This window comes from Gastrolobium bilobum, unplaced genomic scaffold, assembly GCF_033153095.1.
Source record: "Gastrolobium bilobum isolate Gb01-03AN ecotype WA unplaced genomic scaffold, APGP_CSIRO_Gbil_v1 utg31179, whole genome shotgun sequence".
In the NCBI taxonomy this organism is placed as follows: domain Eukaryota; kingdom Viridiplantae; phylum Streptophyta; class Magnoliopsida; order Fabales; family Fabaceae; genus Gastrolobium; species Gastrolobium bilobum.
In genome coordinates, this window is record NW_026896052.1 from 111271 (window position 1) to 139149 (window position 27879).

The window sequence follows — 27879 nt, forward strand, 5'->3', positions numbered from 1 at the left end:
AATTTTTATTTTTTACTTTTTTTTCAATAAAAGAGTAGACACTACAAGAGTACCAAAGATGTACTCACCAACCAGACTTGAAAATTTTGAAAATTGATTCTTTTATTTCTCTTTTAAATATGATAATGTGTTGAACCTCAAGCTTTCATTAATAAATCATTGATTGATAATTAAAATGGTAATTTTTCACTTTTTCATTGTATGAACCTTGTCGTTAAAATTATTACTATATTAGTGAAGGGAGAAGACTTAACACATAACATGGCAAAAAAAATTTCTTCATAAATCACAGGTATTTTTTATGAGAGAGACAATTATATTTGAGTCAAGAACATTCATATTATGGTGGGGTTAGCTCTTGAAATTTTTTATATTCACAAAGACTTGAATTCAAACCTTACTTAAATAGAATCAAATATAAACCACTTGAACCAATCCCTTTATCTCTGACAATTTTAAAAAACCGCAAAAGACACAAAATTTCAAGTAGGACCACTAAAAAATAGTTTTATTCTTAAGTAACATAAAACTTTTAATTATTGGGGAAAGACCATATAAAATTTCTCTAGGAAAAAGAGCATTAGATTTTGCTCGAAATACAAAAAAGGCATCGAAGAAAAAAAGTTAACGCCCATGATGTATTTTGACGGCAGTGTCCAACAATTCTTATTTTATTTTATTTTTTATATAATGGTTTGATATAATAATAGTAATGAAATTCAAACATATAATTTCATAAATAAATAATCTCATAAACATTATTCAAATTCTTTACCATTAGATAAATTCCCATGGCTTTCCAACAAATTATTAAATCATAGATTAAGATTTGAATTGTTTGTCTTAAACTCAAATCCAACCATTGTTGGTTGGTTTGAAGAAAAAGGAACTTAGTGCCTATTTGGATATTTTTATTTTTAGTTTTTCTTCTTTTTATAAATAGAAGTTAAGTCTAACAAGTTTTAAGAAAAATTCTTATAATGAAAATGTTTTTTTTTATAATGAAGAAAAAAGTCAAAAGACAAAAGACAAAAGTTCCTAGGAGAAAAAAAAAAATTAAACTCTTATCAGCTTTTCTTGAATTATGTTCTTTCTTTTTTTATAAACGAATTATGTGCTTTATATATATATATAAAGAGCCATAGAGATAGAGAGAGACTTTTTTTTTTTACAGAGAAACTTTTCTTGAAATGTGTGCTTTTAAGCTAAATTTTTTATATAATCACCAAATAATTTTTTAGATTTTTTTTTTTTAACTTTATGGTAATAGAATTTGAGAAACTTTCTGAAAAAAATTGAGAAACAAATACGAAATAAAAAACTGTACAAAATTATGGTAATCACTAATCAGTATCAAACGTTGAACAATAAAGAAAGGTAACAAACAATGAAAAGTGATGTGATCCATGCCATACAACACATTTGTGATTTGTTCACAATAAAAAGTGATGTGATCCATGCCATACAGCACATTAATTTGTTCGCCAGTAAATTTGGTCAATTTATCATATATAGGATTTGATTTTCTCAAGTTGCATGAGAATTCAATTCTCATGTTGTGACACAACTAATGGTGAATCCCGCATATATTAAAAAGAAAAGAAAAGCTTAGCACGCAAATCAAAGAATCATAACATGAGAATTGAATTATCATGCAACATGAGAAAATGTTTTCCCATCACACACACATATATATATATATATATGGAAACGCTTTTTTGCGAAACAGTGATCTGATCCATGCCATACAGCACATTCGTTAGACCGTAAATTAGGTCAATTTATCATGCATGGAAATGTTTTTTATTTATAAAGAAAAAAAAAAGTATTTAACGTTACTTTAGACAATTTTGTTTAATGTTCATCCAAACAATGTCGTTTAAGAATTTAAAAATTAAAAAATCAGTATGATAAAGACTATTATAACCCTGAAATAAATTAAAATTACAAAAACACCATAATTTTCATCTCAAAACGACGTCGTTTTGATGAACATTAGATAAAAGTTATCTAAAATAACTTTAGAAAAAACAAACTCATTTATAAATCACATATATTTTACACAAAAGATAATTTTGTGCCAGCCAGGAACTTCCATGTCACTGTACTTGAACTGAAGACCTTATTCAAGAGGAATTAAGTATCTACCACTTGAACCAATTTTTTTAATTTTTTTTTTTTACATGTTTATTTCATGACATTGTAGGCTTTAAGATCTACAAAAGAAATTGTAAATTTGTAAAATGGAATCCAGAGAAAAATTCTTTTTCCACATCCTCCCAATCTTTTGTTTTCTTAAAAAGAAATTACCATTGTATGGACAGATAGAAAACAAATAAAGTTGAGAAATTCGATAATAGAAAACAAACGAAGTTGAGAAATTCTGTATTATAGAATGGGTGGAAAAGGCTCAGAACTTTCCACGTATGCTTGGGTCGAGGTTATTTGTCTGAAGAATATTGTCCTTGTCTTAATAATGGAGGTCAAGACTCAAGAGGCAGCAAAACAAAATATCTAGATACACAAGGGGCAGCACTGTTTTTTTGGTAAACATTGAATTGAATCATCACGTCACTTGTCTTCCTTTTCGTATGCGTCAAGGCCTAATTTGTGAATAAATTTTTGGTGCATCAAATGTGTTCCATTGATACATCTTTTCTCGTTGTAAACTTTTTTCTAAATATAAAAAAAAAAAAAAAAAAAAGTGTATCAAGTTGGGTACATTTCATGCACCAAAAATTTATCTTTAGTTTGTGATGCAAAAAACATGTTAAGACATCCACAGGATTCTAGTCCCATCTATGCACCACAACTGCAACCTTACCTCAGATAATCCAATGCTCATTGCATAAGCACTTACGTCACCAACTAAGAAGTTCTAGAGCCCAAAACACTCTGTTTTTTTTGTTTATAAATAAAGGGAAAAAAAGAACACTGCAAAAACAACCCCACAAAGACACGAGTGAGCAACATACTATTCATTATCCTCTTGTATAGTAGTAGCCATGGTTTCTCAAGCAAACAATCTTCATTTCATTTTGTTTCCTCTAATGGCTCAAGGCCACATCATCCCTATGATGGACATTGCAAGGCTTTTGGCAAAGCGTGGTGTGATTGTTACCATATTCACAACACCAAAAAATGCATCACGTTTCAGTTCAGTTCTTTCTCGAGCTGTTTCATCTGGCCTCCAAATCCGAATAGTACAACTCCATTTTCCATCAAAACAAGCAGGACTTCCTGACGGGTCCGAGAGTTTTGACATGGTAACATCAAAAGAAATGATATACAATTTCTTCCATGCAATTAGCATGCTCCAAAAGCCAGCAGAAGAATTGTTCGACACAATTACACCAAAACCAAGTTGCATAATCTCTGACTTTTGCATTCCTTGGACTTCTCAAGTTGCTGAAAAGCATCATATTCCAAGGATTTCATTCCACGGGTTTTCTTGCTTTGCCCTCCATTGCCTTCTCAAGATACGTACTTCAAAGATTGATGAAAACATCACTTCAAAATCAGAGTATTTCACTGTGCCTGGCATACCTGACCAAATTCAGGTTACCAAAGATCAGATACCAGGACCATTGACAGATAAATTGAAGGACTTTGGGGAGAAGATGCAGGATGCTGAAATAAAGTCATATGGTGTAATCATAAATACTTTTGAAGAGTTGGAGCTAGCATATGTCAGGGATTACAAGAAGGAAAGAAATGATAAGGTGTGGTGCATTGGCCCAGTTTCACTCTGCAACGAAGATGGCTTGGATAAGGCTCAAAGAGGCAACAAGGCCTCTATTGATGAACACATTTGCTTGAAGTGGCTAGATTTGCAACAACCCAATTCTGTGGTATATGCTTGTCTTGGAAGCTTATGCAATTTGATTCCTTCACAACTTATGGAGTTGACCTTGGCCTTGGAAGCCACAGAAAGGCCATTTATATGGGTTATTAGGGAAGGAAATAAGTTTGATGAGTTGGAAAAGTGGATCATTGAAGAAGGGTATGAAGAAAGGACCAAGGGGAGAGGCCTTATAATTCGAGGTTGGGCTCCACAGGTGCTAATATTATCACACCCTGCCATTGGAGGATTCTTAACACATTGCGGTTGGAATTCCACACTTGAAGGGATAAGTGCTGGTGTGCCAATGGTTACATGGCCATTATTTGCAGATCAATTCTTAAATGAGAAGCTTGTTGTTCAAGTGTTGAGGATTGGCGTGAGCCTTGGGGTAGAGGTTCCATTGAACTGGGGAGAGGAAGAAAAGGTAGGTGTAATGGTGAAGAAGGAAGATATTAAGAATGCAATATGCCTGCTGATGGATGAAGGAGAAGAAAGTAAAGAAAGAAACCAAAGGGCCCTTAAACTCAGTGAGATGGCAAAGAGAGCTGTTGAAAAAGGTGGATCTTCTCATCTTAATATGACTTTGCTTATTCAAGACATCATGCAACAATCAAGTAGGGAGGATATAAAGTTGTCACCTGAAGAGATACAATTTACATGTAGCGCTTGATTCCCCTTTTTTTATGAGATATTCTTTTTCTGATTCTGTTATTGCCCATGTTTACTGTAACAATTGGATCCATACTGCCAAGCATAAAATGTTTTCCTGTGTTGTATCATAATTAGGAGCTGTGTTACCTGAAGAGGTACAGAATACTTGTTTGTTAGTTGAATTTGTTCAATTAGTTAGTATGAGTGTAACATCCCGTTCTAGAACTGGTTTGTTAACATCGCATTATGATATTAAGCGCAGTTACAATCACATTGGCTCAATTAAAAATCCGGATAAATTTTTCTTTTTAAAACGACGCCGAATTTAAAATATCCAATTGCGTGATCATAACCATATTACCTTGCGGAATCAGATAAACCAAACTTAACATCATGTTCTTATTCCATTTTTCAACCATTAATTTACTTCTTGTTTATTTCACAACTTCTACTATATTGTAGATCTCTTCGTTAGCTACGCGTGGGTTCAAACCGCGCTCAAATCGGAGCACTGTAGCCCAAGTTATGGGTTTTCTACGAAACGAGCGCGTGAATCCTGCTGATCCCGGCGCGACCGGCGCCAGCTGTGGCGCGGCGGGCGCCAACGAAACAGAAGCTCCCCATCGAAATGGCGCTGGAGGCGCCAAGGTTGGCGCCAGGTGCGCCAGCTGGTGATCCCGGCGCGATTTGCGCCACGAAACAGAAGCTTTCGAGCAAAATGGCGTGATGTGCGCCAAGTTTGGCGCCAGGTGCGCCAAAGCTCTGAAGGTTTCAACAATTCTTAGTATTTTACCTCTAACTAGAGTTATACATGTCCAATTCACACAATATTGGTCTCTATGGAAAGCTAAGAAAAATATCTACAACTTCCATACATACACCACCGTCCCAACCTATCATATAATTTCCTCTTCATAAATGGTTCTTAGTTCTTGCATGATACAAACACATCTAAAGGGGCATGCATGCCCTTTTCCTCATGGCTTGTACTAAAATTTGGGCAGCATAACCCTTGTTTTCTCAACAATTCCCAATTTAGAACTAGGTACCTAATATGATTTCTCAGCCCAACCAATTCAATAACTCAATACATAAAAGCATGCATATATCGAATTTCAAGTAGGCATCATTTACATTACATATCCATTACAAATCATGGAACTTAGCTTACAAAACACTATGATCATTCCCTTGGCTCCCATCAACAAAAGAGATGACCAAAGGCATGAGCATAGGCTAAGTCCATTCCAATATACAAATCATAAATCTAGCATTGCCTATTCATTTAATTCTATACATGTGAGCTACAAAACAACATGTACAATCTCAAAAGAAATGCCACATTTCATGCATAATCCAGATATGGCCACTTGCCACCAGAGGCTCCTGCAGCATCCTTACCTGAAAGGGGGTCCCCACAACACGGGATGAGATATACGAATATATCCAGTAAACCAGGGGTCCTTGGAGCATCTCTCCACCCCACAGTTCCGTATCAGTGTAATAGCAATAACAATAATAATGCAGTAAATACATATTTATGCAAAGTGCAATACATCTCCAGGAGAAATCCCTCGAGCTCTCAAGCTGTCCTAAGGAAACTCAGATGCAAATAGTCCTACTGGCCAGCTAAACTACCAAGTATGATTTACGCATCGTCATGCAACATACCATATAGGGAACACCATCATATGCCACACCAAATGCATACACATACGTATAACAAAGCATTACACTATTTCATTGCATTTATATACACTATAATTACCACTACCCTTTCAGGGCTTGGTAGAACAATCAAGGGAATTACACCCAAGGTCCGAAGGCTTACCTCAAGCTTCAATTCGACCTTTGTTCACCACCAATGTCAACAATACTCTACTCCAAAACCAACACCTACACATGGTGTAATGCAATCAACACATTGCATCCAAGAGTATTTCACAATCAACCATCAACTACTCAATTCAAAATACTACACAAGTATGAGCTTACCAATTCCAATGAGCTACTCAAGCTCCATAGCTTGCTCAAGCGGTTGATCACTCACGGTCGGTCCAAATGTCTCAATCCTAGACATCATTAGGACACAATCATCAATCAACCAAGTCATATCATTCATCAACAATGCAAGAAATCCAATATCAAGCATCATATTCTTGCCATTTTACAAGTATACTCATTTAGCTATCTAAGCTCATTTTCACCGATTAAATGATATTCCTAGCATTTTTCATAACATGCTCTAAGCTCCATTCTTCCTAGAACATAGCTAATTTAACAACATTTCATCAAAATCCCTAAAACACTATTCATAAACCCTAACTCATACAAATTTCAAGGAATCATGAGGTTCAAGGGTTAGAATCTTACCACCAAGGGTCACACAACCAAGCAAGGAGTGTTCCTCAAGCTCCTATGGAGGTTGAACTTCCCAAAACCCCAAAATCTCTCCAATGGCCGAATTTTTGAGAGGCAATATCCCTCTCCACAATGCTCCCCACTCAAAACAAAGCAAGGATTATGAAAGAGGGCGAGATTCTAAGCGATTTAGGCTTTTGAATCACTCAAATCGGTTAAGGTTTGATCTTTCTCTCTCTCTTCCTCCCTTCCTTCTCCCTCCTTTCTCCTTCTTCTTCTTCTTCTCTCTGTTTCTGGCTCGACGGGGGATGGGGGGAAAATGGGTTCTTTTAGTAGCTTAAGTCACTTAACATAGGTTAAGTGGCTTTAAGCGGGTATTGGTTCGTCTATCTATTCAACTCCAATAATTACCAAACTTTACCCAAAAGTCTGGAATATTATTCTAGGAATGATACTATTTTTATTTTTATAATTTGGGTACTTTCACCAGTACCCATTTATACCCCTTAATTTTCACTGAGTACACTTTTTAACTCCAAAGTGACTCAGATTCATTTAATTAAGCCTTATACTTAATTTCACTCACCAAAACATGTTTAATTAATTAATTACACTAGATTTACTAATTAATTAAGTTGGGCTATTATAATCACCCCACCTTTTAGCGATTTTGTCCGCAAAATCAAGAACGTACCTGTCCTTAAACTCAGGATATTGCCGGAGAAGCTCATCTTCCCGCTCCCAAGTGGACTCTTCAGGCGTCCTTCCTTTCCATTGGACTTTCACCATAGGAATAGATTTATTTTTCAGCTTCTTCTCATCTCTTTCGAGTATCTTCAGTGGCCCAATAGGAGTCTTCAAATTCTCCCGGATCTCAACATTATCAGGTTGAACCACATGAGAAGGATCAGCTACATATTTCCTCAGCTGAGAAACATGAAACACATCATGCAAATTTGCTAATTGCGGAGGTAAAGCAAGCTGGTAGACAACCGGTCCCACCCTACGAAGAATCTGGTAGGGTCCAATAAATCTCGGACTCAGCTTCCTCACTCCAAGGGCTCGTCCCACACCCGTAACCGGTGACAGCTTCAGGAACACATGATCTCCCTCCTCAAACTCTAGAGGTAGATGCTTGAGATCATAGTAACTTTTCTGACGATCCTGAGCCTTTTTCACACGATCCCTAATCATTTTGATCTGCTCAGTAGTCTCCTGAACAAAATCCAATCCAAACCGCTCTGTGTCTCCAACCTCTGACCAACAAGTAGGTGTCCTACACCTGCGACCATACAAGGCCTCGTAGGGAGCCATACCCAGACTAGCATGAAAACTATTATTATATGAAAACTCAACCAGCGGGAGATATCGATCCCATGCAGTACCCTGCTCCAGGGTGCAAGCCCTCAGCATATCCTCCAACGTCTGAATGGTCCTCTCAGTCTGACCATCCGTCTGTGGGTGATAAGCAGTGCTCAGTCTCAACTGAGTGCCAAGAGCCTCCTGCAATGCTCCCCAGAAGCGAGAAGTGAACTTCGGGTCCCGGTCACTAACAATGCTCTCAGGCACCCCATGAAGCCTCACAATCTCCTTCACATAAAGCCTAGCCAATCTCTCCGCAGAGAAGTCTACCCAAACTGGCAAAAAGTGTGCGGATTTTGTCAATCTATCCACAATCACCCATATAGAATCATAACTAGCCTGTGTTCGCGGCAATCCCACTACGAAATCCATGGAGATACTCTCCCATTTCCATTCAGGAACATCCAGAGGTTGCAACATACCAGAAGGCTTTTGATGCTCAATCTTTACCTTCTGACAAATGAGACACTTAGAGACAAATTCGGCAATATCTTTCTTCATACCAGGCCACCAGAAATTAATCTTTAGGTCCTGATACATCTTTGTAGCTCCCGGATGAACTGTAAAATGACCCTTATGAGCCTCTGTCATTACTTCCTCCGCCAACTGCCTAGGTACAACAACACGACCTTGATATAGTAGTACACCCTCATCATTGCAGGATACACCACTCTGACCTTTCAGTCGTTTAGCACTTTCATTTTGCAGTTGAGCTTCTTTGATTCTGGTCATCAGTTCATTCTCAATGCTTGTGATTTCAAAGCCACAAATTTTACATGGAAAGATTTTAGATAATTGAATATCTCTGAACCTCTCAATCACATCATAATCTCTGATCATCATGCTTGATATACTCACGGATTTTCGGCTCAGTGCATCAGCTACAACATTAGCCTTGCCAGGATGATATTTCAATTCAAAATCATAGTCTTTGAGGAACTCGGTCCACCGTCGTTGTCTCATATTCAGCTCCTTCTGATCAAACAAGTATTTCAAACTCTTGTGATCGCTGAATATTGTAAATTGCATTCCATACAAGAAATGCCTCCACTGTTTCAACCCAAAAACAATTGCAGCAAGCTCAAGGTCATGGGTTGGATAATTTTCTTCATGCGGTTTCAATTGCCTCGATGCATAAGCTACCACCCGCCTATCTTGCATCAGCACACATCCCAATCCCTTCTTGGAAGCATCGCTGTATAGCTCAAATTCACCTTCCGGGTCGGGAAGTACTAACACCGGAGCGGTCGTTAGTTTCTCCTTAAGGCTCTGAAAGCATTCTTCACATTCTTGCGTCCAAACAAATGGAGTATCCTTCCGGGTCAAACGGGTCAATGGCAACACCATGGCTGAAAATTCTTTAATGAATCTCCGGTAATAACCAGCCAAACCCAGAAAACTTCTTATTTCTGTTACAGTCTTGGGTCTCTCCCAATCAACAACTGCTTCTATCTTGCTAGGATCAACCGCCACTCCATCAGCAGAGATAACGTGACCCAAAAATTGCACTTGAGAAAGCCAAAATTCACATTTAGAAGGCTTTGCATATAACTGTTTCTCTCTGAGAATTTGCAACACAGTTCTCAAGTGACCTTCATGCTCTTCCTTACTCTTGGAATATATCAGGATATCATCAATAAACACAATCACGAATTGATCCAGAAACGGCTTAAATATGCGATTCATGTAATCCATAAACACCGCAGGAGCATTAGTGAGTCCAAATGGAATTACTTGATACTCATAATGTCCATATCTAGATCGGAAGGCAGTCTTCGGAATATCTTCCTTTCTAATTCGGATTTGATGATAACCTGACCTCAAATCAATCTTTGAGAAAACACAAGCACCCCTCAACTGATCAAGCAAATCGTCTATGCGAGGGAGAGGATACTTGTTCTTGATAGTAACTTTATTCAATTGACGGTAATCAGTGCACAATCTCATGCTACCGTCCTTCTTCTTAACAAATATGACTGGTGCTCCCCACGGGGACACACTTGGCCGGATAAACTGCTTAGCCGAAAGCTCTTCAATATGCTTCTTTAACTCGGCTAATTCCGGTGGTGACATCCTATACGGAGCCAGAGAGATAGGCCCCACACCAGAAAATAGATCAATCGTGAACTCAATCTCTCTATGAGGCGGAAGTTGTGGAATTTCATCTGGAAACACATCCACAAACTCCCTCACCACGGGAATAGTGCCAATCTCCTCATGACTTCCGCCTACTAAACCCCCCACAAAGACATATCCCAATGCCCCGGCCCTCAAAGCCTTTCTAACCTGCAACACAGATAGATATGGGGAAGAACTAGTAGCAGAATCATCAGCATCAAGCACAATCCTTTTACCACAGCAGTCTATCATAGCACAGTTCTTTGACAACCAGTCCATACCCAAGATAACTTGAAGGCTGATCATAGGTAAACAAATAAAATCCAGCACGTAATCTCGGCCTTCATATTTGAACTCAACATCTTTACACAACACGGATGTATAACACTCCTCTCCAGTAACAGTAACCACTTTCATTGGAGGGCGAATGTCGTACATTTGCAGATTTAGCCCAACGGCCATGAAATCAGACATACAGGAGTGTGTAGCTCTTGAATCAAACAACACTTCAACATCCATACCATCAATATAAATTGTACCTTTCACTAGATTCGGAGCCTTCTCCGATTGTTGACGGTCCATGGTATATACTCTACCAACCGTCTGAGACTCTAGCATAGGTTGAACAACAGAGACCGGAACAGCAGTAGCTTGAACTGCCATAGTCCTTGCTTCGTTCTGAGGACACTGCCTGGAGTAGTGACCGGATCTTCCACATTTAAAACAAATCACCTCACCGGAAGCACATGGACCTCTATGCTCCTTGCCACATCCCTTGCACTTGGGAGGAGGTCCTCTATCAACAAAATTCTTCTGAGTACCGGGTTTTTTGAACAAGTCAAAGGGCCTATTCGCATTCAGCTTCTTGCCTTGCATCTTCCTGTTCTTACAATAACCTGAGCCCGTTGCTTTATTGGCGTTAGGTGCCTGGGCCTCAGAGGACTTCTTGGTTTGGTACACCTTGTACACTTCTTCTACCTTCCTGCACTGATTTACAAACCGACTGAACTCTCGGATGTCACAATTTGACATCTTCCGAGACATCTTCTCATTAAGACCCCATTGGAACTTGGAGGTCATTTCAGCCAGAGTGGGTAAGGCTCGCCCATAGTTGGCGTATTTCACCAACTCATTGAACTTACTGAAGTATTGGTCAATAGACATCGACCCTTGCTTGAGATCGTTATCCAAGAACGACGTCTCGAACAACCGCCATTCTGCTTTTGTTCCCTAGCCTTCCTAGGGAAATAGTTATCCAAGAACGACGTCTCGAACAACCGCCATGTGATCTCTCGATCTTCAGCTTCTAATGGCTGCATGGTATTGGTCCACCAATCTTCCGCTTCATCTTCCAGCATATAAACAGAGTAGGCCAACTTCATTGCATCAGGGCATCTCATCACCCTGAATATCTTCTCCATAGCTTGGAGCCATTTTGCAGCCGCCATTGGCTCATAACCTCCCTTAAAAGAAGGAGGTTTGTGTTTTCGGAAAGCCATCAGTCTTCTTTCCTCCACTTCTTGGTCACCGACATTCTCAACATGAGGTTGGCGAACCTCGTTGTGATGACTACGACTTCCAGAATGTTGACTGCCCTCACCTTCATTGTTACCAGCTACACCCTCTTCTTGTGAAGGAGGTGGAGAAGGCGTAGCAGTGTGAGGAGGAGGAGTGGGTTGCCGGTTCACGGGCCTAGGACCCCTCAACGTCCTCAACTCGGTCATCATCGCGGCCATAGCAGTCCGCGAGTCTTCATTTGTTTTCATTAGATTCTCATTGGCTTGCCTGCTAGCAGCCAACTCCTTCTGAACAGCTGCAAGAGCTTCAGCCACGGGATCAGGTTGTACGCCCGTTGCCCCACGGCCACTTCTAGGCCTCACAAGAGCAGCCAAAACAGGTTCTGGCTGAGCATTGGTGTTTGATGGTCCGGGGTTGTTTCGGTTCCTCGTCATGTCACTACACATGTTACACAAAGAAGTGAGTTGATCAGGCCCACACTTAGTGATCACAAATGCAATAATCATAAAGAGTACTAAAACAACTATAAAGCATCAAACACTAAGCATACTCATCAATAGATAACAGTTATTCCCTACGAAACTGCTCTGATACCATAAAATGTAACATCCCGTTCTAGAACCGGTTTGTTAACATCGCATTATGATATTAAGCGCAGTTACAATCATATTGGCTCAATTAAAAATCCGGATAAATTTTTCTTTTTAAAACGACACCGAATTTAAAATATCCAATTGCGTGATCATAACCATATTACCTTGCGGAATCAGACAAACCAAACTTAACATCATGTTCTTATTCCATTTTTTCAACCATTAATTTACTTCTTGTTTATTTCACAACTTCTACTATATTGTAGATCTCTTCGTTAGCTACGCGTGGGTTCAAACCGCGCTCAAATCGGAGCACTGTAGCCCAAGTTATGGGTTTTCTACGAAACGAGCGCGTGAATCCTGCTGATCCCGGCGCGACCGGCGCCAGCTGTGGCGCGGCGGGCGCCAACGAAACAGAAGCTCCCCATCGAAATGGCGCTGGAGGCGCCAAGGTTGGCGCCAGGTGCGCCAGCTGGAGATCCCGGCGCGATTTGCGCCACGAAACAGAAGCTTTCGAGCAAAATGGCGTGATGTGCGCCAAAGCTCTGAAGGTTTCACCAATTCTTAGTATTTTACCTCTAACTAGAGTTATACATGTCCAATTCACACAATATTGGTCTCTATGGAAAGCTAAGAAAAATATCTACAACTTCCATACATACACCACCGTCCCAACCTATCATATAATTTCATCTTCATAAATGGTTCTTAGTTCTTGCATGATACAAACACATCTAAAGGGACATGCATGCCCTTTTCCTTATGGCTTGTACTAAAATTTGGGCAGCATAACCCTTGTTTTCTCAACAATTCCCAATTTAGAACTAGGTACCTAATATGATTTCTCAGCCCAACCAATTCAATAACTCAATACATAAAAGCATGCATATATCGAATTTCAAGTAGGCATCATTTACATTACATATCCATTACAAATCATGGAACTTAGCTTACAAAACACTATGATCATTCCCTTGGCTCCCATCAACAAAAGAGATGACCAAAGGCATGAGCATAGGCTAAGTCCATTCCAATATACAAATCATAAATCTAGCATTGCCTATTCATTTAATTCTATACATGTGAGCTACAAAACAACATGTACAATCTCAAAAGAAATGCCACATTTCATGCATAATCCAGATATGGCCACTTGCCACCAGAGGCTCCTGCAGCATCCTTACCTGAAAGGGGGTCCCCACAACACGGGGTGAGATATACGAATATATCCAGTAAACCAGGGGTCCTTGGAGCATCTCTCCACCCCACAGTTCCATATCAGTGTAATAGCAATAACAATAATAATGCAGTAAATACATATCTATGCAAAGTGCAATACATCTCCAGGAGAAATCCCTCGAGCTCTCAAGCTGTCCTAAGGAAACTCAGATGCAAATAGTCCTACTGGCCAGCTAAACTACCAAGTATGATTTACGCATCGTCATGCAACATACCATATAGGGAACACCATCATATGCCACACCAAATGCATACACATACGTATAACAAAGCATTACACTATTTCATTGCATTTATATACACTATAATTACCACTACCCTTTCAGGGCTTGGTGGAACAATCAAGGGAATTACACCCAAGGTCCGAAGGCTTACCTCAAGCTTCAATTCGACCTTTGTTCACCACCAATGTCAACAATACTCTACTCCAAAACCAACACCTACACATGGTGTAATGCAATCAACACATTGCATCCAAGAGTATTTCACAATCAACCATCAACTACTCAATTCAAAATACTACACAAGTATGAGCTTACCAATTCCAATGAGCTACTCAAGCTCCATAGCTTGCTCAAGCGGTTGATCACTCACGGTCGGTCCAAATGTCTCAATCCTAGACATCATTAGGACACAATCATCAATCAACCAAGTCATATCATTCATCAACAATGCAAGAAATCCAATATCAAGCATCATATTCTTGCCATTTTACAAGTATACTCATTTAGCTATCTAAGCTCATTTTCACCGATTAAATGATATTCCTAGCATTTTCCATAACATGCTCTAAGCTCCATTCTTCCTAGAACATAGCTAATTTAACAACATTTCATCAAAATCCCTAAAACACTATTCATAAACCCTAACTCATACAAATTTCAAGGAATCATGAGGTTCAAGGGTTATAATCTTACCACCAAGGGTCACACAACCAAGCAAGGAGTGTTCCTCAAGCTCCCATGGAGGTTGAACTTCCCAAAACCCCAAAATCTCTCCAATGGCCGAATTTTTGAGAGGCAATATCCCTCTCCACAATGCTCCCCACTCAAAACAAAGCAAGGATTATGAAAGAGGGCGAGATTCTAAGCGATTTAGGCTTTTGAATCACTCAAATCGGTTAAGGTTTGATCTCTCTCTCTCTTCCTCCCTTCCTTCTCCCTCCTTTCTCCTTCTTCTTCTTCTTCTCTCTGTTTCTGGCTCGACGGGGGATGGGGGGAAATGGGTTCTTTTAGTAGCTTAAGTCACTTAACATATGTTAAGTGGCTTTAAGCGGGTATTGGTTCGTCTATCTATTCAACTCCAATAATTACCAAACTTTACCCAAAAGTCTGGAATATTATTCTAGGATGTTACTATTTTTATTTTTATAATTTGGGTACTTTCACCAGTACCCATTTATACCCCTTAATTTTCACTGAGTACACTTTTTAACTCCAAAGTGACTCAGATTCATTTAATTAAGCCTTATACTTAATTTCACTCACCAAAACATGTTTAATTAATTAATTACACTAAATTTACTAATTAATTAAGTTGGGCTATTATAATCAGCATCTCCAATGTATATGTACACAAAGACCCTCTGATGTGACTATCTTTCAGTGTATTTTTCTGATATGATAATCAAGTCTCTTCCTTCTTCATTGTTCTTTCTTTCAATGGACTTTTGTTTCATAAGAAGAAGATAATAGAGAACATCTAACTGAAATTGGAAATGATGATTTTACACCAGTGTAAGTTACACTCTTAATCTTGTACACTGATTCTACTTGTATCTAAGGGCTCAAATTTTTTTTGTAACGTGAGCCATTGGATACAAGTAGGTCAATAGTTAAGATTGAATGTAAAACTTTTAACTGTTACACCAGTGTAAGAATATCTTGTTGCATAAAAAAGAGAAAACTTAAGGCACTATATATTTTCACTTCATTTCTTTAATATATTTTAGCTGCACAAGTTATTCCTTGTTCCTATTATCATATCATGAAATTGTTAACCAATAGAGATTGCTTTTATGTGCAGTGGTGGCGGAGCCATTGACAAGACCGCCAAAAAAAGAAAAAAAAAGAAAAGAAGAAGAAGAAGCCAGGACAACCCAGACCAAGAAGAAATAAATATCCCATACACCCTACTACCAAAGCCAATAGTAACCACACATAATCAGAGAGCTTCCACACCGGGTCCACGTCTTTCCTGACATTTATATTTGATTTAGGCTAAGGTTACAACATTTAATTTAAATTGAATCCTTCACTATATATATTGCCTTATAACTTTTTGGAATAGACTAAGGTTCCAAAAAATCTCCATCATTGATTGTAGACATTCCACACTTAAATTCTAAACATAGGAACTTAAAATCAAAAGTAAAAATCTGTTTGGAGCATGCATTAATTTTTGCTCCAATGAGTTTGCTAATTTTTCTCCAAACAAATGTGTAGTGATTTACATGGTACAACTAGACATTATTCTCATTCTAATTGTGGCTCCCACGGCCGATTTGTGATAGAGAAAGGGACAAATTGATACGCAAGAATATACTGTTTTCTAATTGATGTATTTATTGTCAATGTCATTATTCCCTTGGCAACTTGGTCATGCTTGCGAAGAAGATAAGATAAAGATGATTTAATCGAAGTATTATGAAGAATCGAACAGACAGAAGGGGACAAAACATGGACTCAGACTCGAATAAATCAAAAGTGCTTATGTAGGCGCTTACATCACCAATAAAGCCAAGTAGGGTGCATATAAATAAATGTCTTACACATAAAGAGAGTTGAAGTGAATTCGTTATACCTTATCAACCCACAAAAGGAATGGCTTCCCAAGCACTGGCACAGCAGCTCCACTTCGTGTTGTTTCCATTCATGGCCCAAGGCCACATGATACCAATGATGGACATTGCAAAAGTATTGGCACAGCGCAATGTTATCGTGACAGTAGTCACAACACCACAAAATGCAGCTCGTTTCACATCAATCTTTGCTCGTTATGTTGAGTCTGGGTTTCATATTAGATTATTTCAACTTCAGTTTCCAAGTAAAGACGCTGAGTTACCAGAAGGATGTGAGAATATGGATATGCTACCTTCACTTGGCATGAGCACGAGTTTCTTCAATGCAACAAATTTTCTTCAGCAACCAGTGGAAAAACTATTTGAAGAGTTAACACCACCACCAAGCTGCATAATCTCTGATATGTGTTTGCCATATACAATCCACATCGCTAGGAAATTCAATATTCCCAGGATTTCTTTTGGTGGAGTAAGTTGTTTCTGTCTCTTGTGTATGTATAATGTAAGAAAATATAATGTCATGGAGAGCATAAATACTGATTCGGAGTATTTTGTTCTGCCTGGTATACCTGACAAAATTGAAATGACCTTAGATCAGACAGGAACATCAACAGATGAAAGCTGGAAACAGCTTCATCAAGAAATGATTGAAGCTGAAAAGGATACTTATGGGGTAATCATGAATTCTTTTGAAGAGTTGGAGCCAGCATATGCAAGGGATTACAACAAGGTCAGGAATGATAGAGTGTGGTGTATTGGGCCAGTATCACTTAGTAATAAGGATCACTTGGATAAGGCTCAAAGAGGTAACAAGGCCTCAATTGATGAGTGCCAACACCTAAAGTGGCTTGATTGTCAGAAGCCAAGGACTGTAATCTATGCATGCCTTGGAAGCCTGTGCAATTTAACACCATCACAGTTGATAGAGCTTGGTTTAGCCTTAGAAGGATCAAAAAGACCCTTCATTTGGGTTATCAGGGAAGGAAGTCAGTTAGAAGCATTGGAAAAGTGGATCAAGGAAGATGGATTTGAGGAAAGAACCATAGCTCGAAGCCTTGTAATTCGGGGTTGGGCTCCTCAGTTACTAATATTATCACACCCTGCAATTGGAGGGTTCATAACACACTGTGGATGGAACTCTACCTTGGAAGCAATATGTGCTGGTGTGCCAATGGTTACATGGCCACTATTTGGGGACCAATTTTTGAATGAAAATTTAATTGTGCAGATATTAAAAGTTGGAGTGAAGATTGGTGTGGAGAAGTCTCTTAAGTGGGGCAAGGAAGAGGAAGCTGGTGTGGTGGTGAAGAAGGAAGATGTTGAAAGGGCAATAGAAAAGTTAATGGATGAGACGAGCGAAAGTGAAGAAAGAAGAAAAAGGATTACTGAGCTTGCAGAGATGGCTGACAAAGCTGTAGAAAAAGGGGGATCTTCTCATACTAACATGACCTTAATAATACAAGATATCGAGCAAAAAAACCAATTTAAAGTAAAAGGCCTCACCATGTAGTTTTTCTCAAATTATCTATCTTTTTAATGTTCTACTATTGTTTGCAAGCATATCTTCTCATTATCCTATATAAGAAAGGCCATAGTTTCTCCTTAACTATTTCAAATTTGTTTAAAAATTGCGTTAAGTCAGTACTATATTTGTAGTGAATAGAATAGTTTTGTTTCGCTAGTACAGTATATATAATTTGCCATACCCTAGTCTTGAGTCTCAGTATTTCCGCAGACTGTTGAATCTCTAATAAAACTCAAATGTCTTCAGCAGGATGTAATTTGATTAGCACACAGGAAATGTCATTTTGATTTTAAAGCATCGTGTAATGGTTTGGACTGCCAAAGAGTTCTGGCTTGGTTTTGCCATTCAGTTGTATCACATGTGAACGCTTCTCATAGGTCGAACAGACATGTCCTGTTTCTATTCCCTAGTCAATTATAAATTAATATGTGCTTCTAGGAATTCAAATTGTAGCATTAGTCATCATCCTAATTCCTAATTATATTTGAACCAGATGTTCCCTCCTTATCTTAACTCTCAGTCCCAGCCTCAGTTAGTGGAATGCTTTTGGGGAACGAAGTGGTATTGAAAATTAGGTGCAAAAGTGTATTTTATACTATGTGTTATAGGTAAAATATAGTCTAAAAATAACTCCTTCTTTTTTCTAATACAACAAAAATTGACGTGTCAAATTCCTATTGGTCCAATCGGGATGTTTGGTAGATATATTTTTTTTATCAAAAAAAAAATAATCGGGGATTTTGTAGGAATTTTTCTAGCCCAGTTAAGTTATGAAAAAACGTGTGATTGGCTAAAATTTTGCCGAAAAAGTTGGGTTCATTTTACAAATGATATATTTGGTTAATGATAAAATATTGATGAAAATGTGAATAAAAATATCATAATAGCTTTAATTTTTTGAATATGAAAAGTGATTCATATTGAAACGTTCATTTTTTTGAGACTCTGTGGAGCAAACCAAGATATAGTGAGAACTCACAGTTTGACAGACCTACCACCCATTTTTTTGAGACTCTGTGGAGCAAACCAAGATGTAGTGAGAACCCACAGTTTGAGAGACCTACCACCCACCTACCAGTCACACAACCGACCTTGTCGCAGACGAAGACCAAGAACGCGAAAGTAACGATGGCGTGCTTATGTGGTAAATCTATTGAACACATGCGGTCATAAATCAGAATGATGTTTTTGACTCACCATATTTTATTCACAATCCAAGACAGGCAAAAAAAATATCAAAGAATAGTAGGATAATTATTTGTCTCTATGTAGTTGAAAAGGAAAGTATCAGAAAAAATATTTGGTGGAATTTTTTTCATAATACCGATACTAAACATGATAATTAATTATTTTTCAACCTATTTTTCCATCATTCTATACCAAATATTCATACCAAACACCTCGTAGTATTGAAATTTTTTCGCAAGGATCATGTGGTTCAACTAAAGAGACGTGCACCGCTAACATAAAATGACCCTTTTTTCTTATCAAGTTTTGTAAAAACGTTAGCTCTTACGTCACTCGGATTGGAAATAAAGGAAGTCGGAAATGAACATAAACACTCTATAAGACTATACAACCCTTTAATCTTCGAAAAAATGCACCGGATCAACACTGTCATCCTTCAATTGAAAAATTAACACGTGATTGAAAAAAAAAATAATCTCTCTCCTCTCTTCTTACCTTTTTCTCTATCTTTCACTCCTCCGTCCCCCCTGAATATTCTGTGTTCTACGAGTACTAAATATGCTCTCTTAATCTGCATAAAAGAGACAACAACAGAAGCCTAAATTTGAAAATTGCAATACTCATTTGTCTTTCTCCAGTCCCTTTTTCTGTTTCCCAAAAACGAGAGTAATTTCCTTGTCTATTCCCAATAACTCAGAAACTTACAATGGATTCAACACCTCTATGCCAACCCCACTTTGTATTCATCCCCTTAATGACCCCAGGTCATCTCCTTCCCATGGTAGACATGGCAAAGTTATTCGCACGACGCAATTTGAAAGTGACCATAGTCACCACACCCCTCAATTCCATCCAATTCCGAGGCAGCATAGAAAGAGAGATTCAATCTGGTTCACCCATCCAAATTCAACTTATTCAATTTCCAAACAAAGAGGCTGGAATACCAGAAGGGTGTGAGAGTTTCGACACTCTGCCTTCAATAGATCTAGTGGAGAACTTTAACATCGCCTTATGCATGTTGCAGCAGCCACTAGAAGAGCTTTTCCAAAAGATAACACCCACTCCAAGCTGCATAATATCTGACAAAAGCATCACATGTGCAGTTGATATTGCCAACAAGTTACAAATTCCAAGAATAGTATTTGATGGGACTAATTTTTTCAATCTCCTCTGTAATCACAATTTACACGAAGTCGATGATGCTATTATCTCTGATGAAGAGAAATTTCTTGTCCCAGGAATGCCCCATAGAATCGAATTGCGAAAATCTCAGCTCCCCGGGATATTCAATCCTGGCACTCACATAAAGTTGAATTCTTTTCGTGAGGCAGTGAGAGTAGCTGCAGAAAAATCATATGGGTTGGTGGTTAATAGTTTCGAAGAGTTGGAAGAAGAATACGTTAAAGAGTATAAAAGGGTCACGGGCAAAAAGGTATGGTGTGTTGGTCCTGTGTCACTGTCCAATAAGGACGAATTGGACAAAGCTGAGAGAGGTAAAAAGAGAAACTCCAATGATGAAAGCAAGTATATGAAGTGGCTTGATTCATGTCCTTCAACCTCTGTGATTTACGTGTGCCTTGGTAGCCTAAACCGTGCAACACCTGAGCAGTTGATAGAGGTGGGTCTAGGATTGGAAGCAACAAAAAGGCCATTCATTTGGGTGCTGAGAGGTGCATATAAAAGAGAGGAAATGGAGAAGTGGCTATTGGAAGATGGGTTTGAGGAGAGGGTTAAAGGGAGAGGACTTTTGATCCATGGTTGGGCCCCACAAGTGTTGATATTATCACACAAAGCAATAGGAGCATTCTTGACACATTGCGGATGGAATTCCACACTTGAAGGGATTTGTGCTGGAGTGCCCTTGATTGCATTTCCTCTCTTCGGTGAGCAGTTTTATAATGAGAAGGTTGTTGTACAATTGTTGGAAATTGGGGTGAGTGTGGGATCTGAAACTGTTGTGCACTTTGGAGAGGAAGAGAAGTCTTGTGTTCAGGTCTGGAGGGAAAATGTTAAAGATTCTATTGAGAAGGTAATGGGTGACGAAAATGAAAATGAGAAGATAAGGGAAAGAGCAAGAAAATACGCGGATATGGCAAGGAAAGCAATAGAAGAGGGTGGATCTTCTTATCACAACATGTCACTACTAATTGAAGACATAATAAATGTCAATAGGATAAACCACATAGCAAAACCATAACTGAGAGTCTGAAACGCTTTCACAGATCCAATTACACCTGCAGGGAATACTTTTATATAATTTGCCATACCCTAGTCGTAAGTCTCTGTATATCCGTAGATTGTTGAATCTCTATTAGAACTCAAATGTCACTAGCAGGATGTAATTTGATTAGCATACATGATATGTCATTTTGATATTAGGGATTAAAGCATCGTGTAATGTTTGGACAGTCAGGGAGTTTTGGCTTGGTTTTGGCATTCAGTTGTATCACATGTGAACGCTTCTCATAGGTTAAACAGGCATGCTACAATTATTTAGAAACAAAATAATGGATACAAATGGAGTTACATGTCCTTTTTCTATTCAGTAGTCAATTACAAATTGATATCTGCTTCCAGGAATTCAAATTATAACATTAGTCCACATCATATATATATATATATATATATATATATATATATATATATATATATAAATATTTTTACAGTCACTTTAGATAAAATTATCTACAACTATTCAAAAATTACGTCGTTTTAATTAATGAAAGATGTATTGTAATTTTATGTGAACTAATGAAGGGTGTTTCAGTAAAATGTATATGATAAAAAAATAAACAAAATTATGGAAACACTTATTATTAATTCACCTAAAATTACATAAATACCCTCCATTAATCAAAACGACGTAGTATTTGGGTAGCTGTAGATAACTTTATCTAAAGTGGTTGTAAAAATATTTACCCCATATATATATGACTTCGCTTTTTCTACAGTCAATGTAGATAACTTATCTACATTGAGCCTAAAACGACGTTGTTTTGAAACGAAATCAACATATTTATGTAATTATAATTTATTTCAGGGTTATAATTGCCTTTTTCATTATAATTTTTTAACCCAAAACGACGTCGTTTTGGGAGCGAATGTAGATATATATATATATATACACATTCGCTTTAGAAACGTTAAAGCCTATATATATATATATGGTAAAATCATTTATGTAGCCGCTTCTAGGATTGGCAAAAACGAGCCAACCCGTCGGGTTGGCTCGCAACCCGTCATAAATGAGTCGGGTTGGGTTGGCCTAAATGAGCTGCCAACCCAATTCAACCCGACTCGATACAACCCGGACCCAATCGAGCCAGCCCGCAGGTCAAACGGGCCAGCTCGTGGGTTGGGTATTTTTTTATTTAAAAAAAATAATATCAAAACTAAAAAATTTCCATACGCATCTCTGTTGCTCATTTCATCTCAACTGCATTTTTGTCAAAAAAATTCATTTCATCTCAGTCGCTCATTCACTTCTCTTCCAAGGTTGCTTCTGGTGTTGCCAATGGGGTTACTCAAAAAGGTTTCAAGAAGTTACAAAAGTGGCGCATAGTGTTGAATAAGACTAGCTATGTTGAAAGCGAAGGAACGAAGTCCACCAAATCCGCTTGAGCGTTCAAGGAAAGCCGATGGCGGCTTTGGCAGTCGATCCGGAACCACCGCCGGCAGACGAGGGAGCAGCGTTTCCGATCGACAGAGCTTAGGAAATGAAAGATCCCGGCCAAGCAATCGTCAGGGAGGTCGACGGTGTAGTATCGATCAGCATCGTTGGTTAAATGTAACAGAGAGATATGGTGGCGATTAATTTTCGACCAAGGAGGCACGGCGGTGGATGGTGACTGTCCCATTATTTATCTTTTTAAAAGTACTTGAGGAATTGTCTATATATTTATCTTTTGATTTTATGTAGAAATGGTTAATTATTTTAATGTGATTAATTACTATATAATACTGTCTTGAAATTTCCTACTACATAGCCATGACATTTTCTCGAAACTCATATTTTAATTAAATATTAAGCAATCATATCATTCATTTATTGACAGTGTTGATATTATTGTGAAGTGTTGAAGAACAAATAAAACTAGCTCCACAGCAACCAAATTTTTCGAGCCAACCCTTGAGCTAACCCATTGGCAATATGTCGAGCTAACTAACCCGCGAGCCAACCCGTTGGCATTATTTCGAGCTAACCCGCGAGCTTTTTTTTAGCCAACCCGCGAACTTTTTCCCGAGCCAACCCGCGAGCTGATTATCGAGCCAACCCTAACCCGGCTCGGGTCGAGCTGGGTTGGGTTTTCTGGCTCGTTTCTCTTTTCGGGCCAACCCTAACCCGACCCGTTTTTTCGGGTTGAATGCGGGTTGGGCCGGGTCTAGCCGGGTTGGCCCGTTTTGCCAACCCTAGCCGCTTTACATACAATAATGACAGATGTATGGTTATGATTCCCAACATTTAATGCTTTCATTCTTTGTATGATTATGATTTCTTGCATTTGATGCTTTCAAGTATATATATGGCAAGTATTTGTTTGTTGCATGTAGGGGTGTTTGCGATCTGGATTGGATCGGTTTTGGAAGCAAAAATCGTTTGATCCAATCCCTTTGGTTTGATCATGTAATCATCCATTCAGTTTGGATTTTTTTTCAAATCTGTTCCGATTCAATCCAATTTTTTTCGGTTTGGATTGGATCGGTTTTCGGTTTTTTTAAAATCCTAAAATTAGTTTCATAATTATTGTGCAAATAGCAATTTTGTATATATTGGCTTTGTAAATTTATTTATTTTTGAAATACAAAAGTATAACTAAACAATAATATAGTTTAGGGTTAGAAGTCTTACATTCAATCTTGACCATTGATCCACTTGTATCCAATGACTCACATTACTAAAAAATTAGAACCCTTAGATATAAGTGGGATCAATGGACAAGATTGAGAGTGTGACTTACTCTGGTGTAAAATGATCCTGACCCTATATATATATATAGATATATATATATATATATATATATATTTGAAAATATTTTAATTGGTTCATCGCTCTGCGATTAATCCAATTCAGGACGGGTCCTGGTATTAAGATTTTAAACCTCTCCCAAAATAGGCATATACTCTCACCTACACTTTCTAAATTCTCTGACATCAATTGAACTATCATTCTAATTATATTTAAAGGGTTCGTTTTTTCTGCAGTTACTGCAGGAAGTCCAATATGACGTCATTTTGGGGAAGAAATCATAGTGTTTTTATAATTTTAATTTATTTCAGGTTATAATAGTCTTTATATTTATAATTTTTTAAGATTCCAATACCACAGCGACGTCATTTGAGAATAAATACAAATAACTTATCTGCAGTAACTGCAGAAATAATTTTTCCATATTTAAAATAGGTTAAAATGTTATTGATTCAACACCAAACAACTAGATCAAGTGGGGAGGAGCAGGAGTTGCCATATGAATTGTGTTAAAAAAAAAATCCCACTTATCTTACCTCTCACTCTAAACCTTAGTTAAGGCATGTTTGGATGTGTTTTTTTTTCTCTAAATTTTTTTTTTTCATAAAAAAAAATTCTTCTCATTTTTAAATTTTTTGGATGTCTGGTTTAAAAAAATAAAAATTATAAAAAAAAGTTAAAAATTTAATTTTTTTTAAAGTTAGAAATTTTAGATTTACAGAAAACATAAATCAAAAGGTAATATTTTTTTTTCAAAAATAAAATATCTTTTAAAAAATTTAAATACTTTTTTTTAAATAAAATTTAAATACTTTTAACTTTTATAAAAAAACTCTTCTAAAAATTATTAAATAAACATAAAAAGTCTTTTTTTTTTCGAGGTTCATCCAAACGGATCCGAGATGATGCGACCCAGTTAAAGAGGCGTGCACCGCATACATAAAATGGCCGTTTTTCCTTATCTTGATTTATAAAAACGTTAGCTCTTACGTCACTTGGGCAGGACATAGTACGAAGTCAGAACGAACATAAATAGTTGATAAGACTATACAACCTTTTAATCTGCATAAAAGAGGAGGCAGAAGCCTAAATTTGAAAATTGCAATACTCATTGAATTGTCTTCTCTAGTCCATTTTTCTGTGTCCCCAGAAAAAGAGCAGTAATTTCATAATCTATTCACTATAACACAGAAACTTACGATGGATTCAACACCTCTATGCCAACCCCACTTTGTATTCATCCCCTTAATGTCCCCAGGTCATCTTCTTCCTATGGTAGACATGGCCAAGTTGTTTGCACGACGCAATTTGAAAGTTACCATAGTCACCACACCCCTCAATTCCAACCAATTCCAAGCCAGCATAGAAAGAGAGATCCAATCAGGGTCACCCATCCAAATTCAACTTGTTCAATTTCCAAACACAGAGGCTGGAATACCAGAAGGGTGTGAGAGCGTAGACACTCTGCCTTCAATGGATCTATTGGAGAACTTTTACATCGCTTTGTGCTTGTTGAAGCAGCCACTAGAAGAGCTATTCCAAAAGCTAATACCCACTCCAAGCTGCATAATATGTGACAACCATATCACATGTACAGTTGATATTGCCAACACGTTACAAATTCCAAGAATAATGTTTGATGGGACTAATTGTTTCCATCTCCTATGCAATCACAATTTACTTAAGGTCTATGATGCTATTATCTCTGATGATGAAGAGGAATTTCTTGTCCCAGGAATGCCCCATAGAATTGAATTTCGAAAATCTCAGCTCCCCGGTAGATTCAATCCTGGCACACAAAAAAATTTGAATTCTTTTCGTGAGGCAGTGAGAGTAGCTGCAGAAAAATCATATGGTTTGGTGGTTAATAGTTTCGAAGAGTTGGAAGAAGAATATGTTAAAGAGTATAGAAGGGTCACGGGCAAAAAGGTATGGTGTGTTGGTCCTGTGTCACTGTCCAACAAGGACGAATTGGACAAAGCTGAGAGAGGTAAAAAGAGAAACTCAAACGATGAAAGCAAGTATATGAAGTGGCTTGATTCATGGCCTTCAAGCTCTGTGATTTACGTGTGCCTTGGTAGCCTAAACCGTGCAACACCTGAGCAGTTGATAGAGGTGGGTCTAGGATTGGAAGCGACAAAAAGGCCATTCATTTGGGTGCTAAGAGGTGCATATAAAAGAGAGGAAATGGAGAAGTGGCTATTGGAAGATGGGTTTGAGGAGAGGGTTAAAGGGAGAGGACTTTTGATACATGGTTGGGCCCCACAAGTTTTGATATTATCACACAAAGCAATAGGAGCATTCTTGACACATTGTGGATGGAATTCCACACTTGAAGGGGTTTGTGCTGGAGTGCCCTTGGTTACATTTCCTCTCTTTGCGGAGCAGTTTTATAATGAGAAGGTTGTTGTACAATTGTTGGAAATTGGGGTGAGTGTGGGATCTGAAACTGTTGTGCGCTTAGGAGAGGAAGAGAAGTCTTGTGTTCAGGTCAAGAGGGAAAATGTTAAAGACTCTATTGAGAACGTAATGGGTGAAGGAAATGAAAATGAGAAGATAAGGGAAAGAGCAAGAAAGTACGCAGATATGGCAAGGAAAGCGATAGAAGAGGGTGGATCTTCTTATCACAACATGTCACTACTAATTGAAGACATAATAAATGTCAATAGGTTAAACCAGAGGGCAAAACCATAAAAGTGAGACCAATGAATAGTGATGTTTTGTGCTAAGCATTTATTTATCTTTATGCAAGTAAGCAAGCACGACTTTTGAGGGGAATTGGAGACATTTATCTTTATGCCCTTCTTCTTATCCTTTTGAAATTTTTATTTATTACAAACAAAGAGGGGCAAAAAAAATAGAATTGCCCATAAAGATGATTGGATACTTTTTTCTTAAATTAATATACTCAAATGCATATTAAATCAATACAACCATTTCCACACCTAATTAGTACGTTACCTTTTGCCAACCTACCATGTCAGTTGTGCATCTAAAAGTTAAGAAGAGTGATTATTTTGTTATCTTTCGCAAAAAAATTTATTTAAGTTAACAATAATTTTTTTAAAATATTACGAGACATATTTTGCTACACTGCGTAACAAAATATGCATTATTAGCCTTCACGGTTAGCAAAAACGACACGTGTCAAGTAGACAAAATTCAAGCATAATTCGTTACACAGTGTAGCGAATTTCTGTATGGTTGACACGTGTTATTTTTGCTGACTGTGCAGGCTGACAAGGCATATTTCGCTACACTGTGTAGCGAATTATATGCAAACATATTTCACTACACAGTGTAGCGAAATATGATGTGTGCATTTTAAATTTTTTTACTGTTGACGTGAAGTCTAATAAATTCTTTTCCGAGATGTGACAAAATGGTCGGTCTCCCTAAAAGGAGAGAGAAACTTCAATACATCCATAGTATTCTACTGGGTACTCATTTTTTCCAATTTTGGAAAATTCCTTTCCATTCTACTTCTTTCCTTTATTTTTATTTTCATATAAATTTCTAAAAACTTTCTTCTTTTGTGCAAATGCACCATACATCAGATGTATTAAAGATTTTTCCCTAAAAGTAATATGACTAAGGCAGTCCAGTGTTAAAAGGTACGCGATTAGTGTCGCATCAATTCCATATGTTTTCTTTCACCATACTCCCCTCCCATCCATAAATGCAGTCAAAGTAATTTTGATTACATGTACTATC

The 27879-nt window shown here is 37.8% G+C and overlaps 4 protein-coding genes and 2 long non-coding RNA genes across 6 annotated transcripts; 4 read left to right on the forward strand and 2 right to left on the reverse strand.

Moving 5' to 3' along the window:
• Positions 1-2954: 2954 nt before the first annotated feature.
• On the forward strand, positions 2955-4750 carry LOC133297467 (UDP-glycosyltransferase 73C11-like). Its single transcript, XM_061496625.1, has one exon. The coding sequence runs from the start codon at positions 3006-3008 to the stop codon at positions 4512-4514; it is 1509 nt and encodes a 502-aa protein (XP_061352609.1). The 5' UTR covers positions 2955-3005; the 3' UTR covers positions 4515-4750.
• Positions 4751-5620: 870 nt separating this feature from the next.
• Positions 5621-7113, reverse strand: LOC133297462 (uncharacterized). The gene is made up of 4 exons (XR_009749645.1): positions 6869-7113; positions 6491-6567; positions 6327-6391; positions 5621-5896 (listed from the first exon to the last, which is right to left on the reverse strand). It is a non-coding gene; the product is annotated as an uncharacterized LOC133297462 (long non-coding RNA).
• A 6392-nt stretch (positions 7114-13505) lies between these two features.
• LOC133297477 (uncharacterized) lies at positions 13506-14883 on the reverse strand. The gene is made up of 4 exons (XR_009749646.1): positions 14604-14883; positions 14226-14302; positions 14062-14126; positions 13506-13631 (listed from the first exon to the last, which is right to left on the reverse strand). It is a non-coding gene; the product is annotated as an uncharacterized LOC133297477 (long non-coding RNA).
• A 1625-nt stretch (positions 14884-16508) lies between these two features.
• Positions 16509-18213, forward strand: LOC133297471 (UDP-glycosyltransferase 73C2-like). Its single transcript, XM_061496631.1, has one exon. The coding sequence runs from the start codon at positions 16509-16511 to the stop codon at positions 17994-17996; it is 1488 nt and encodes a 495-aa protein (XP_061352615.1). The 3' UTR covers positions 17997-18213.
• A 1254-nt stretch (positions 18214-19467) lies between these two features.
• Positions 19468-21609, forward strand: LOC133297475 (UDP-glycosyltransferase 73C4-like). The gene has a single exon (XM_061496636.1). The coding sequence runs from the start codon at positions 19906-19908 to the stop codon at positions 21394-21396; it is 1491 nt and encodes a 496-aa protein (XP_061352620.1). The 5' UTR covers positions 19468-19905; the 3' UTR covers positions 21397-21609.
• Positions 21610-25279: 3670 nt separating this feature from the next.
• Positions 25280-26892, forward strand: LOC133297472 (UDP-glycosyltransferase 73C4-like). The gene has a single exon (XM_061496633.1). It carries the CDS (start codon positions 25366-25368, stop codon positions 26857-26859), a length of 1494 nt encoding a protein of 497 aa, XP_061352617.1. The 5' UTR covers positions 25280-25365; the 3' UTR covers positions 26860-26892.
• Positions 26893-27879: the final 987 nt, after the last annotated feature.

Bases quoted from the DNA above. Each gene is read 5' to 3' on its own strand.
- LOC133297467 (XM_061496625.1), top strand. From the start codon at position 3,006: ATGGTTTCTCAAGCAAACAATCTTCATTTCATTTTGTTTCCTCTAATG.
- LOC133297471 (XM_061496631.1), top strand. From the start codon at position 16,509: ATGGCTTCCCAAGCACTGGCACAGCAGCTCCACTTCGTGTTGTTTCCA.
- LOC133297475 (XM_061496636.1), top strand. From the start codon at position 19,906: ATGGATTCAACACCTCTATGCCAACCCCACTTTGTATTCATCCCCTTA.
- LOC133297472 (XM_061496633.1), top strand. From the start codon at position 25,366: ATGGATTCAACACCTCTATGCCAACCCCACTTTGTATTCATCCCCTTA.